General features: G+C 40.4%; 1 protein-coding gene across 1 annotated transcript in view; it reads right to left on the bottom strand.

Annotated features, from left to right (window-relative positions):
• The window catches only part of LOC145983838 (very long chain fatty acid elongase AAEL008004-like), a 41,066-nt gene that overhangs the window by 15,325 nt on the left and 10,885 nt on the right, over positions 1-14,856 (bottom strand). Inside the window, exons 3-5 of the mRNA XM_083116884.1 lie at positions 7,882-8,072; positions 7,398-7,475; positions 4,392-4,452 (exon numbers count right to left, since the gene is read on the bottom strand). Of these exons, the coding sequence (XP_082973010.1) occupies positions 4,392-4,452; positions 7,398-7,475; positions 7,882-8,072 (330 nt within the window). The remainder of the gene's footprint in view (positions 1-4,391; positions 4,453-7,397; positions 7,476-7,881; positions 8,073-14,856) is intronic.

Genomic DNA, 14,856 nt, shown 5'->3' on the forward strand with positions numbered 1-14,856 from the left:
GCTGCAAGGAACATATTAGATTATCCAATCACCCCACTTTCCAGTATTCATACACCTAGTCCTATTGCTCCTCGAAGAATTGATGCTACTCGGGATCCTATTGAATTGGATCTTCTTGCTCAAAAATATTTAAGCACACCTAAAGACAACAAAGATGAGGTCTTTGGCTTATATGCCGACACAGAGCGTAATGGTAGCATCATACATAGAATTGGCAATTTCAGAGTAACATTTATGGGAGATGATCTCATTGTATATTCAGAATCTCATCTTGGACAAAGAGGTGGTTTTGTTAAATATCCCGGCACACCTGGGTTGTGGGAACTGATGACTAGGAAAAGGCCTGGCAACTATACAGATCAAGATTATGAGCACTACAAAGAAATATTAATAAAATCAGATGCTCTATACCAGAACAATGATCCCACACAAAAAAGAGTCAAGTCTAGCAGTGGAGCAAAATACAACAATTTAATCAAGCCCATATGGTCACAAATCAAGACAGGTAGTGGAATCAAACAATACAACACCCTCCCTAAAGAATTTGTGTGGGTTGATGATGTCAGGAAACTTGTAGATAGGTTATTGGTGATAGCTGGGGAGGAAAATGCTGGCAACCACAATTTTTACAATGAAAAGGTTGGAATTATGGACACGATAAGCACCAAATTGTCTAATTTTATAGTGAATGACACTAAGGGGATTGGATATCTTATAAAAATTATTAATACTCTACCACCTAAATTTTGGAATATTTCTGAGGGCCGGGGACTGGTTAATGACATTATAAACAAGCTTCCATTTGAACTACACATTCCAGGCTATCAGTATTGTGGTCCAGGCACAAAATTGGACCATAGATTAAACAGAGGTGATCCTGGTGTTAATCCCCTAGATGCTGCTTGTAGAGACCATGACATAGCATACAACACACATTCTGATCTTGACAAGAGACATGTTGCAGACAAGAAATTAGAAGAGGCTGCATTTGGTAGATTTGTAAGCAAAGATGCTTCTTTGAGTGAAAAAATAGCAGCATTGGGAACCACCATAGCTATGAACACCAAGCAAAAACTGGGGTGGGGGCTGTGAATATGTATATAATAAACCTAGAATGAAGGCCAAGGGTGTTATGTATCAAATACCTTACGCAGGTCTTAAATCTCTTAAAACTATTGATAGTCTTTTAACCAAAAAGCAGCGCAAGAAAAAAAGCTCTTGTATTGCCAAGGGTCATGGTATGAAATTGTTGCTTAGTACCCCCCAATTAAAAAAAATTACAACAATCCAGGAAAAAATCACATGTGGGGGGTTTCATATTTACTATCCCGGCCATCTTAGCAGCACTTGGGGCTGTTGGGAGCTTGGCTGGGGGATCAGCTGCCATAGCAAAAACAGTAATAGATGCCTAGAAAAATAGGGCAGAATTAGATGAATTGAAGCGCCATAACCTGGCCATGGAGAAACAAGGCAAAGGTGTTAAGAGAGCCATGAATAAGTTTTAAAAAAACAAGAGCCGCTTACAAACCAAGATATTGAAGCTTTAATCAAGCCACTGGGCATCAAAAATTTTAGAGGTGTGTACATGTCTGATTCTTTACCAGAACAACCACTCAACAAAGAGTGTGGCATTGTTAATTTGGATAAGTACAAAAATCAGGGCACTCACTGGATCTGTTATCTTAAATATTTAAACGATGAGGCATTTGTGTTTGATTCATTTGGAGGTGTTCCACCTGAAAATTTAATAAAATATCTAAAATCAGCTAATCTTTATTACAATAATGCCCGTGTTCAAAACTTCAAAGATGTTAATTGTGGACATTTGTGTTTATCTGTTCTTAGATATATGTCTCAAATAAATAAACCATCAATTGAAAATTTTCAAAAGGCCTTGTGGTATTTAAAACATCATGGGGGTATTCCATCTCACCAGCCAAAATTCAATATTGAAACTCAGATTACATGATGAAATAGTGTATCCCAAAACAATAGCTCTCAGAGCATTTTATGGCATGTACTTGATCCCTAATATTACTCACCACAACAACACAATTGCAGTAGGGGATAAAAAAATTGTCATCACTCCAGGGCAGTATAATCTGTCCACTCTAAATGCTCAATTACCCAGAGGTATAGTGTTAAGTCAAAATTCTGTCACTCACAGAGTAGAGATTGTATCTGCTACAGAAACAGTGGATCTGGGTACTATAGGAGAGCTGTTAGGTTTTGAGAACAACACAAAACTTGAAGCGGCCATCAAACACACTGCTATTAATATACCTAAATTCTTAGCCATAGAGACTCTAAATATTCACTGTAATGTGGCTGAGGGTATGATCACCAAATCAAATGGCATAGGCACTCACAAACAAACTGGCATCATTGCAACATTTAAACCTAATTCTGAATTTATGGAGCCAATCATCTACACTCCATCCCCAACATTATATTTTCCTGTGTGCCATAATAGAATAGATAACATTGAATTGATGGTCACTAATGAAAAAGAAGAATTAGTTGATTTTGCTGGAGCCACAACAACTGCAATCATAGAGATTAATATTTAAATAAAAATACATACAAAAAAAATGGAAAATATTGAGAGTTATGAGCTACAATCATTCCCCCCAAACAGGAGGACATTTGCAAATTTAAATCAACCCAACACAGAAATTGAGGTTGATCTTGATGTAGGGGATGGCTTTATACACCCCCACAGAGCAGATCTATACATCAAATTTGATGTTGTAAAGCTCGATGGAACAGATTATCCGGCAAATTCAAATATAAGATTGGTAGACAATTTTGTGCCGCATCTGTTCTCTGAAATTGAGATCAGAAAGCATGGTGTTGTTATAAACAGAGTGGATTATCCCGGCATTACCTCCACAGCTTTGGCCACACTAAAATTATCCAAAACCGAGGCTTCTTACTACAAAATAGGTGGATTTGAGGCTGGTGATAAAATATTATCCAAGAGCCACACAGTGCTGTTTCCTATGCGCTTGTTGCCAGGATTCTTTTCAGATTACAAAGATATTATGTGGAAGGGTGGTTTAAGAATCACATTTAGAAGAGCTGCCAATGATAATAATGCTTTGATGAGGTACAGTACATTAAACTTTACAGGGGAAGCTCTGCCTAATACCCTACCTGATGAAGGCAAATGCATTATTCAGACTATGGAGCTAAGAATGCCAGTTGTTGAATATGAAGCCAGTTATGCTCTTAAATACAAAGCAGATATAATAAAAAATCCACAAGTACCTTTACAATTTTATACATATCAATGTGTACAGAAGCCTGCCGCTGGTACTTATTATGAGTTTGATGCTACAAATTCATTCTCCAGTATACAATATGACATGCCGGATTTTGTGGTGGTACTGTTTCAGACTGGAAGACACAATAATCAGGAAAAAAATTCAAGTAGATTTGATAACTGCAGCATCAAGAACATATATCTTAAAAATGGCAGAAATGAGGTATTCCCTAGAGAAAATTATAATTTAGACATGTCCAAGGATGATTTCCTCAAATTATATGAAGCATTTACAGCATACAAAAGGGTCACTACTGGCAATACTGACATGTATTACACACCAGATGAATTCAAAGCACAGAGACCCATGTTTGTCATCAACACTTCAAAAAGGAAACAAGTTGTGGTTAATGACAGGACAAACATTAAAATTATCTGTGAATTCCACGATACACTCCCTGATGACACTATATGTAGTGTTATTCTCATAGGTGAAAAATCATATGTTTATGATGTAAGAAATGAGAGAGTCACAGAGCAATTCTAGAAGAATTACATTGTTTTAGTACTAGATATGCAAGTTGAGCCTGGTGCCCAATTGAACTTAAACCGGAAGTAAATATGTGTGTGTGTGTGGGGGGGGGGTGTTATTACGTTTGGCCTAGTTTTAGGTGTGGGCAAAAAAAATATCAAGAGGGGCATATTTTTAACAAATTTATGGACAACAATCTCACAGAAGTGCCTTTTATAAGTGTAGGCAAATCAATCTGAGGGGGCTCATCATTTGTACACTAGGATTCAAAATTCTCAGAATTAAGAGCATATTACACTTGAAGAATTTGAGAATAAGGGCATCTTGGCATAATTTTAAGTGTGGGCAAATCGGGCTGTTTAATCAAATGAGCTCATCATTTGTACACTTGTAAGTGGTGCTGGTTGTACCACAAATCACACTACTATTATTATTATCGTATCCTTGAGAAGACTATACTACTTGATTCATTTTAGGAGCGACTATTTAGCACAACTGTCATTCATTATATTCTTTACATTTCATACAGATTTCCAAACAAAATGTAGTCAGTTAAATCTTATGCTACGATAAACACGTTGACTACGGCATTACTTACAGTGTCCAGGAAATCTATCAGCCTTGAAATGAAATAAAACCAAAACACACGGGCCATCTGAAATCAGATACAAAATTAAAATTAGGAAAGCAAATAGTACTATTATCTAAACAAACATACGTATAATATTCGTTTTTACTTTTACAGCACTGACACACACACACACACACACACACACAAATGCACAGTTATATACATGGTGTCACCATACAACGTCAATAAAAGTACACACCATGTAGAGTACATTAGGACGGGCAATTTTTCGTAGCGGCCTCCCCGATGGCACAGTGATAGCGCCTTGTAATCAAGGGGTCCCGGGTTCGATACCCAGTGGAGACACATAGTGGTTCGGATCCACTTTAAAAACTATAATTCAAGCCTTTCTGTGCATAAAGTGGACATAAAACAACAATTCAATTCATTTTCGTAGAAACTTTCTTCTCGTTGAGGTCTTGTTTTGGAGCTACCAGCCCTTGTAAAACTGCATTTTCTGTCATGTGCGGTTACGGGGTACAGATTCCCAGTTGCCAGTGAGCAGAGGCGTAGTCGAAGTGGGTGACAGCTAGTAGGCCTAGCTTCTCTTGAGTCTTGTACAGAAAAGTTGTAAGAAAGAGAAGTGATAAAAATATATGGAAAATGCAAATTTTTGTGGGCAATAAAACTTCAACATTCTGTTGTTGTTAAACGTTACAATTTGAATTAATGCGTCAAATATTTAGAATTTTGAATTAAACCGGCTAAAGTCGTCTGCTTTTAGAAGCCACGCCGCTATAAATAAGCTATGAACAATTTCTCGCTGTATCGAATCTGTGATTGCTGTTCGTCTTATGCATTTTATATAGTGAAACTCGGAAGTGAGCGTGTACACTTGCATTAGGCAACAATGAACACCGAAGATAGTGGAATGGAAGAAGCTTTTCCAAGTTGAAGATAATAAAACCTACCTCTGAAGGACTATGTCACAAAAAGGAATGCTATTACTGGCAATATAACCTCGCCCAAAATCATATTGAATTCAATTGAATCCATAGGCAACATCCATTCCTATTTTCAGTCGCACCGGCCCCCGTGGCGGAGAGGTTAGCACATCGCGCTACGACGCTATAGAGGTCCCGGATTGGAATCCCGGCCTGGCATGGATGTTTGTGAATGCCCATTCATCAATTTCATCACTCATCCCCATCTTCGCAATTAGCCAAGAGTGGCACAAAAGCGAAGCAAAATTAAACAAATTAATCAAATTAATTATTTTCAGTGGAAAAACGATTAAATAAATTCTAGCTCGTTAAGGGTAGACTGCGTAGTAAATAAATATAGAGTCCTTTGCCGCTTTCAGAGTATGAATAACTTGGAACGTAACGTGTAAAAGCCTCCTTCTTAATGTAAAATCATCAGAGTGGATATGTACATATGGATGACACATAGCTGGTTTATATAGGAGGAGTTTAAACCCTACAACTTTACCCTCCCTGCGTTTCTTCTGGGTTGGTAACATTTCCGTAGCCTACCATCAAGATTTCGGTTTCCGAAAAAAAAAAAAAAAAAAAAAAAACGACATTGGAAACTGAATTTATGAAGCATGGCAGCACGATAGATGCTTTTTTTTTCTTTTTCTAGGGCACGTATTACCAAAACGAGAAATCAACGAGTGAAATGTTGCTAAGAAAAGATATTCGTCTTGATATTCTCTACACTCTGTGACCTCCTCGATGAAGTAGTGGTATCGTTGTCGCCTTGTAATCAAAGGGTCCTGGGTTCGGCATCCCGTTAGATGAACACCAGTGGTTCGGATTCCATTCTAACTATACATACAGTGCCAATTATCTTAACTGAACATATCTAACTAACTTTCTAGCATTCTTAAACCCGAAGGATGCAGCAACACAAGTCTTCCATCTGTCCATACCCTGGGCAAGATCAATCTAATCTTTTCCAACCTTGCCGATTTCCTTTAGGTGCATCTCATCGATATCCTTTCGTCTTCGTCTTGGCCTTCCTACAGATCTCTTACCATTAGGTTTCCCAACAAAAATCCTGTAAACTCTCCTTTCTTCAAACATTCGTGCCGCATAAGGATTTCAAGGTGCAAAATTATGGTCGGGGAAAGGCAAAAAAAAGGTTCTGATAAAATGCCTTTATTCAATGCTCTCTTTTTCTACGTCTTCTGTATATAATGCGCGCGGACCGCATAGAGAACTGTGATTCTGCCGAATAGGTTTTGTTGAAGGTTGTGTTTCCTCTCGCGGGTTGTGTTACATTATCTTGGGAACTATTGGGGCTGCTATAATTAAATTATACCATTTTATAGTTCTCGTTAAGTTCTACAAAATGAAACTGTAGGATTTTATGTAGCTGCTCAAGAAAAGTGAAGATCATTTATTTTTCTGTCCAATTTTTGTACAAAACATGAAAGAAAAGGAGGGGAAAAGGCGCTGAAGCATCAAAGAGGGAGTAAAAAGAGGATAAATGTGCTAATCTTACGAAAAGGTGAAACAAAGTGTGTTAATTTTACTTGATTCCATGTCCTAAAACACATATCTCAAACGATCGGTTTGAAAACAGATATATTTTTGGAAAGCTGCTGCACCTTAAAATCCGTTCCCTACTTATTACAAACGTTTGCTCTGCCACACGTTTAAACGGTGGACCGATATAAAATCTAACGATTCCAGTAACGCATAACCTATGAAAGCGATATTAAAATTCAAACGCTCTGTGAATACTTCCTCATTCAAAATATGTAACCAGCTGACTGTAATGGTTTTTGCCTTGGGAACGTAGAACTACCAACTTTTAGATTCACTCTGAGACAGTACGTATAGTAAATATTGCCATAGTCACGAAAACAAAAACAAATCTTGCTAAAGATATTCATTCAAAACTTTTAAACACGTCTCCTGAAATATTACATTTTTTTGCTACGTCGTTTTTACAGCAGAATTGCAGCAAATGAGCAATGTTGAAAATACAAGAAAACGTAAAAATATTTTAAAATAACTCACTCTTAATCCTTTAGGACTGGACGTGTCCGCAGGTTGACAAATGATATTATAGTCTCCCCACAAACCAGATTGGAGGATCTGAAATATTAATACTAATATTAACAACAAAATAATATGCATACAAACACCGTCTGTGCACTGTAAGAATTAACAATTTGTACAAAATTTACCTCATAAATCAGTTTTAAAATATCATTTTATTATATAGACTTGAGAGTCTTAATTTTGTGTTATTTTGTTATCTTTAGACAATTATATTGTCTTTTGTATTTTTTTTAAAAATTATACACGTAAGAGCAAACTATATTTACTAATATACATGACCACATGGTTATATTTATATTTTATATTTATGATAGCAAATGCTTCTATGCACAATATAATTGAATCAAATTGATAATAAAATAGAAAGAAATTATCATCCTATTATTAATGTAAAGGATTACACTTATCTTCTAACTCTTAAAATATACACTGAACTTACCTCCATTGCTAACAACATGTTGGTAACTATTTGGAAGATGTTGTAGAAAATTATGACAGTCTTCAGATTGTAAGGTTTCCTATTTTTCATGTAGTTTGGTCCCCAGAATTTTATAAAATAAAGGTAGACAGCACACAACGACAGAACGGGGAAGTAGCTGTCTACAAGGAACCAGGATTTGACACGAGGATCTATAAAGGTGAAAATAATATATATTATAATATATTATATAATATATACATACACACACACACACACACACCATCACACACACACATATATATATATATATATATATATATATATATATATATATATATATATATTGTGACGTGACCTTGGTATTAGAGGGATAGGAGTCACGAGAAGCGTAGCTCGGAATAAAATAGGAGGCTTCGATTCACTTGCTTGGCTATCGAGGACAATTGAGAGGTTACAGAGTTGATTGGAGGATGGTCACTCACCTATGTGGTCCCTGGACAGTGGTCGGCCGGCGACGGGCGGCGGAGGTGGCGGTTGCTTGGATCGTTGCGGTCACCCTGGTGGTAGCAGAGGGCGACTGGAAGACGGCGTCACAGCGAGGCTGGCAGCAACCGGCAAACCCCGATCAGCGTGAGAGAGAGAGAGAGAGAGAACGGTACCTTGGTCAGCTCAGGCGGGAACCTCCTGCTCGGTGTGTTGTCTCGGATGGTGATCTCTCCGTTCTCTCGCGTTTGTCTCCTGAATTGGGGTTTTATCGATCTTTATTTGGTGCCGGACGTTGCTGACATTGCCTTGCGTCAATCTCTGCTCGCTGCTTCTTCCCGCTGATTGCAACCCAGTGTTGCGGCGTTATTCAGCTGAAATAGCGGAATTCGTTGCTATTCCTCTTCCTGGTCTGGGGTGACTGTTCGGGGGTAATGTCCCGAAGAGTGAGCGACTCTCGATGTTAGAGACTCGGATCTTTCTTGGAGCCTGGTCCTTCATCAATATATAAGGTGTCCCAAAAGTAACGGAGGATTTAAATTGCGCGCCATTTTCTTCCGTTGGGTTGGCAACGCTGTCTGCAGCACACGTTGTAGTAAGCACATTCCGGTTAGTAGTGAGTTAGTCGTGATGGAGAATGCAACGTCCGCGCGCCGGAGCACTGCACACTACACCACGGAGCGGTGCAAAAGTGTACCCATATATGCTAGCTTGTAGCCAGCCGAAGACATGGACTCAAAGTATCTCAGGGCTTGCGGGGTTTAATATTGAAAGGTCAAAGGTCAACTAGTAAATGTTTATTTATATTTATACACGCATGTAAATAACCTGTTTAGCACATACGCTCTTAAATCCTCCTCAGTGAGGTACCTGGGCAGTATTAGTATTCTTATCTAATTTAGGGGGGGAACCAACTAGTACAGGTAACCAATAGGAACCTTAGTAGTCGTCACATGCCACGCCACCTGGGGACAACATGCGAAAGCGTCCAATCAATAGCGAGGGACGGGCCAAGGGCCCGCGGTTTCACAAAGGTGTTGGTATGAAAGGACGCCGCAAAGTCAATCCAGCTACGACAAGGGAACGGTTCGGTCCCTTGGTATGTCCAGTCAGTAGCAAGAGACGGCAAGGTCTGGAAGCACCCAGGAGACTTGGGCTTGGGCCGCCACGACCCAAGGTTAGCACACCAAGCTCTTATGGAGCAGACCAGGTAGGTAGGTAATCTGCTTTTCTTATCCTCCTCCTTCCTTCTCAAGGAAGCTATTGGATCCCGGTAGGGGGAACATCCAGACTAGATCTGGGAACCAGGTCTTTCGCAGTCGACATCTGGCAGTCGACTGAGCTCCGGGCCTCGCTGCATTGTTTATATACTGTTTGGTGGCAGCACTGAGGCGGGTGGAGAAGATCGGAACTAAGCCGGCTGCAGCGTTGCAAACTCCCTTCAATTCACGAGATGCAACTCATGCGTTATAAATTATCAAGTTTAGCATTGTAAAAACCACTAGCATGTAGCGATATAAACTCAACACTTGTGTGCTAAACTGAACACATTAAAAAAAAAAGTGTTCCCCTGTGCATAGCACCACGCCATGAAGGCGTATAGGGGGTGTGGGGGTAACGCCCCACACTTTCTTGATCCGGTCGTGAGTGGGGGTGATGTGATCAGCATCACGCCTCTGACCGCCTTTACCCCCCAGGGTTTCCCCCAGGTACCCATTTTATTCGACGCTGGGTAGGCGCCGGGGCCGTTTCCACCGTTAGAAAAGTTCCCGGATTTGAACCGGCCGGGGATCGAACCCGGGACCTTGAGCATGGTAGTCAGACGCGTTACCGACTGAACACATTACATTAAAGAAATTACAAGATAAAGAGATTCGACAATGCAAGTTACAAATTAAACAACAATTACTGCACAAAAGATAACTGAATGCGTAAACCACGCAGGGTATTTAGCATGCTTTCTTTAACCTAAACGTGTGTGCCATAACAATATATGCTTAACAACAATGCACTCAAAATTAGATAAAAGATAAATCAAAAGCGTAAGCCTCGCAGGGCATTTCTCAAGCATTAATAATTATATATTAAAGAATATGGCTATCACGCAGGATAGCTAAATGTGATGACCACGCAGGGTCGTTACATATGCCCCTCTCTCGGGCAAAAATTTTGAGGAAAATTAAAAAGTTTAAATTTTCAGAAAAAAATTTGGTAAACCAGACTCTATATCTCTTTTAGGGCCTCCCCGATGGCGTAGTGGTAGCGTCCTCGCCTTGTAATCAAGGTATCCCGGGTTTGATACCCGGTGGAGGCACATAGTGGTTCGGATCCCACTTTAAGCTGTAGGTCCAGTCCCAATTAGCCTTACTGTGCATAAAGTGGACTTAAAACACAAAATCAATCCAATCCAATCTATATCTCTTTTACTTTTTCAATCACTAAGTCTTTTCTTCATTCACTATTTGTCTTCTCCGTTCGGGGGAACACCTGAAGAGACGAAGGTTGTCAAAATTCACTCGGTCAACTGGGTTCTTGGTCGTCGGGTTCAACAGCAGGGCAGGGTTGCTTCGAACATCCGAGGCGACATAGGGGCCAATGTATACCTCAAACAATTTGGCGATAGTCCTATTCTTTCGGGAACTTAACTTGTGATTCCTGACAAGAACCAAGTCACCTTCTTCTAATTGAAGAGCGTTTCTTTTTAACCTAATTCTTCTTTTCTTGCTTTTGGTGCTTTCCCTAGTCCTTGCCATAAATAGTTTCTGATTCCAATTAGATATTTGGGAATCTGCTTCATTTATGGGCCAGTTGAAGTGGTCCAAAACTTCATTAGGCACAGGCCTGTTAAAGAATAACTCGGAGGGAGCGTAACCGGTCGTGTCGGAAACAGAGTTGTTTAGAAGCCAAGATATTTCGGTTAAGTATTTTGACCAGGACTGGTGCTCTCGATGACAGAATAGCCGTAGTAATCTTACTATTTCCTGATTCATCCGCTCGATGGTATTGCTGCTAGGATGATAAGCGGTGGTGAAATAATACTTTATTCCCTTTTTATCCAGATATTCCTTCCACAAGCCTGATGTGAATTGCGTTCCTCTGTCTGATAGAATGGCTCTGACTTTAGGAAAGTGGGTAGAATATCCTTTCTCCATCACATTAATGGTCTCTCTGGCCGTGCCTCGCCTCAGGGGATAGACAGAGACAAACTTTGTTCCTACATCAACCAAGGTGAAGACGTATTGATAACCCAAAGACATAGGTAACTTTCCAATTAGGTCGATGGACAAAAGTTCATGCGGGTCTTTCTGGTTAATGTGTAATTTGTCTTTGATGATCCCAAGTTTATCCATCTTGGTCTTCGCACAGGTCAGGCAATCTCTAACATGTCTGGCTACGTCTTGTTTTAATTTAGGCCAAAAATATCTGTTCTTCACTCTTTTCAAAGTCTTAGCCATGCCAAAATGTCCTAACTCATCATGGTTCTCTCGTAAAACCTTATCTTTTAATTTCTCAGGAACACACAATTTCCAGGAGACTTCCTCGCCCGTAGTTTTTCTAAACAGGAGATTTCCGTACAACTGATACAACCTTCTCACCTTGGACTCAGCAGGGGAGTCTTCATCTTCCTTCTGTCTCAGTACTTCCAAGATGGAAAGGCAGAAAGAATCATGCTCTTGAGCTTGCACCCAATTCTCGACATTGTCTACTTCTCCTCTTTCCTGCCAAATGTAATTAACATGGAAAAATTTTGGTTCTTCATCTTCCTCACTGACTTCTGCAGGATAACGACTGAGTACATCTGGCACTACGTTTTCCTTTCCTTGTATATAAGTAGTGTAAGTGTATCGTTTCAAAATAACACTTTGTAGGTATGCATTTGTAGCCTCTGTTTTTTACCAATCGAATATCAGTTTTTGACATATTTTGACAATTTTTTGTCGATGTTTTAGCGTTTAGCGATGTTTTAGTAAAATTTCCCTTTTTTTCCCACTCACACTTGGTAGGTATGCATTTGTAGCCTCTTTTTTTATCAATTGAATATCAGTTTTTGACATATTTTGACAATTTTTTGTCGATGTTTTAGCGTTTAGCGATGTTTTAGTAAAATTTCCCTTTTTTCCCACTCACACTTGGTAGGTATATCACGATCTTACGTGATATAACTTAACCTATCCTTTTTTTTATTACGTGCTAAACTACACGAGAGCCTCTACATGCTTTGACCTACTTTAGAGTAGTGTAGGTGCACGGGTTGACCAACATTAATTGAGGTTCAAAAATACCTCAAAAACTCACTTTCTCTCCACGTTCCGCGCCTCATTTATTGCGCTGACGATGTTTCACAGCGTAGAAAACAGCACCAAAACCTCAAAAACTCACTCAAGTGAGCCACAGTGTTGCTAACCTACGAAAATTTCACCAAAACCTCAAAAACTCATTTTCTCTCCACGTTCCGCGCCTTCATTTATTGCGCTGACACAGCGTGATGAGTAAATAATGCACTTTCTCATCCTTGAAGGATGAATGCATCTTATCGTAATTTTTTTCCGAGTCCCGGTCAAGTGTGTATATATCGTGACCTTTGTAAACCTCTCTCGGAACGATGTGCTACGCGCGCGCGTGCCTCTCATTATTTCCGTATTGTGACGCAAGCAAACAAACAAATAATAATTGTTTTTTTTTTTTAGGATTCCTGGCCCCTATAACCCCGCCAGGGTGCGTGCAAATTCTGATTGTCTCGTGCTATAGTGCAAAAACTGATGAAAAAAAAAGACATTGTAACTGATAACTGATGAAATTGACATTGTAACTGATCTGAACTAGTGAAATTCGTATTGTGCCATTGTAACTGATTGTGCTACTACAAAAATTCCTTATTGTAACTGATTGTGCAAGAGAAAAGATGTTAAAAACCTGTTAAAACTGCTCCGTGACCCTCTCGTTCTTCACGTCGTGGACGAAGGACTTCTCTGCGACCAGGATGACGCTGCACACGGTATCGGCAGGCAGCGGGTCGTGGAACTCGCAGACGATCTTGATGTTGGTTCGATCGTTGACCACCACCTGCTTTCTTTTCGTGGTGTTGATGACGAACATGGGTCTGCGGGTTTTGAATTCGCTGGGCGCGTAGTACACGTCCACGCTTCCCTCCGTTACTCCCTTGTAAGCGGTGTAAGCTTCGTAAAGTTTGAGGTAATCATCTTTGGTCATGTCGAGGTTGTAATTTTCGCGCGGGAAGACTTCGTTCCTACCGTTCTTGAGATAAACGTTCTTGATCTTGCAGTCGTCGAACTTGCTGGAATCTTTTTCCTGATTCTTATCGCGTCCGGTCTGAAAGAGCACTACGACGAAATCTGGCATGTCGAACTGTATGTTGTTGAACTGCGTCGTCACGTCGAATTCCATGTGACTTCCCGACGCTATCTTCTGCACGCACTGGTAACCGTGAAAGTGAATCGGCACCTGCGGACTTTTCAATATCTCGGCTTTGTACTTGAGGGCGTAGTTCGTCTCGTATTCCACCACCGGCATTCTCAACTCCATGCTCCGGATGACGCACTTGGCTGCTTCGGGCAATGTGTTGGCTATCGGCGTGCCGTCGGCGTTCAAGTTGGTGTATCGCATCAGTGCGTCGTTGTCGTTGGCAGCTCTTCGAAACGTGATCCTCAGTCCTCCCTTCCACACGATCTCCTTGTAGTCCGAGAAGAATCCCGGAAGCAGACGCATGGGAAAGAGCACCGTGTGACTTCTCGTTGATATTTTCGTCCCCGCTTCGAAACCTCCCGCCTGATAGTATGCCGCGTCCGTTTTGGATAATTTCAAAGTTCCCACTGCCGTCGACGTGATGCCTGGATAATCGATTCTGTCGATGACGGTACCGTGTTTCCTCACCTCCACCTGCGAGAACAGGTGAGGCACGAAGTTGTCCACGAGTATCAAATTTGCATTGGGCGGAAACGCTTCTCCGCTTTCCTTCTTCACCACGTCGAATTGAAGGTAGAGGTCCGCTCTGTGAGGATGAACGAACCCGTCCCCTACGTCCACGTCGTATTCGATCTCCCGGTTCGCTTCGTTCAAATTTGCGAACGTGCGACGGTTGGGAGGGAAAGATTTCAATTCGTAACTTTCGATTTGCTCTATTTTTTTTTTGTTGTTGTTGTTGTTCCATGCCGACCTATGCCAAATGTTTTGGTAGGAGAGTACAGAGGACATCGAGACGATGTTAACACAAGAAATCCCAGCTCTCTATGATCATCTTTTCGGAAGTTACGAGTGATCAAAAAACATTTTTGGCAATTGGCCCACCCTCGACCTCAGGAAGTCCAAATTTTGTACACGTACTCTGCATCACCAAAATCGACAAGGGGGTCAACGGGGAGGATTTTCGCGCTATCTCTCTCAGCGTTTGTCGAGATTTTTTTTTTTTTGCAATTTAACGCTGGACTTAGAAAATTTTCGATTGATGAAAAAAAAAATTGGTTCCATGACGACCTATGTTTATTTTGTTAG

The sequence above is a fragment of the Lepisma saccharinum genome, chromosome 1, assembly GCF_977018435.1.
Source record: "Lepisma saccharinum chromosome 1, izLepSacc3.1, whole genome shotgun sequence".
NCBI lineage: Eukaryota > Metazoa > Arthropoda > Insecta > Zygentoma > Lepismatidae > Lepisma > Lepisma saccharinum.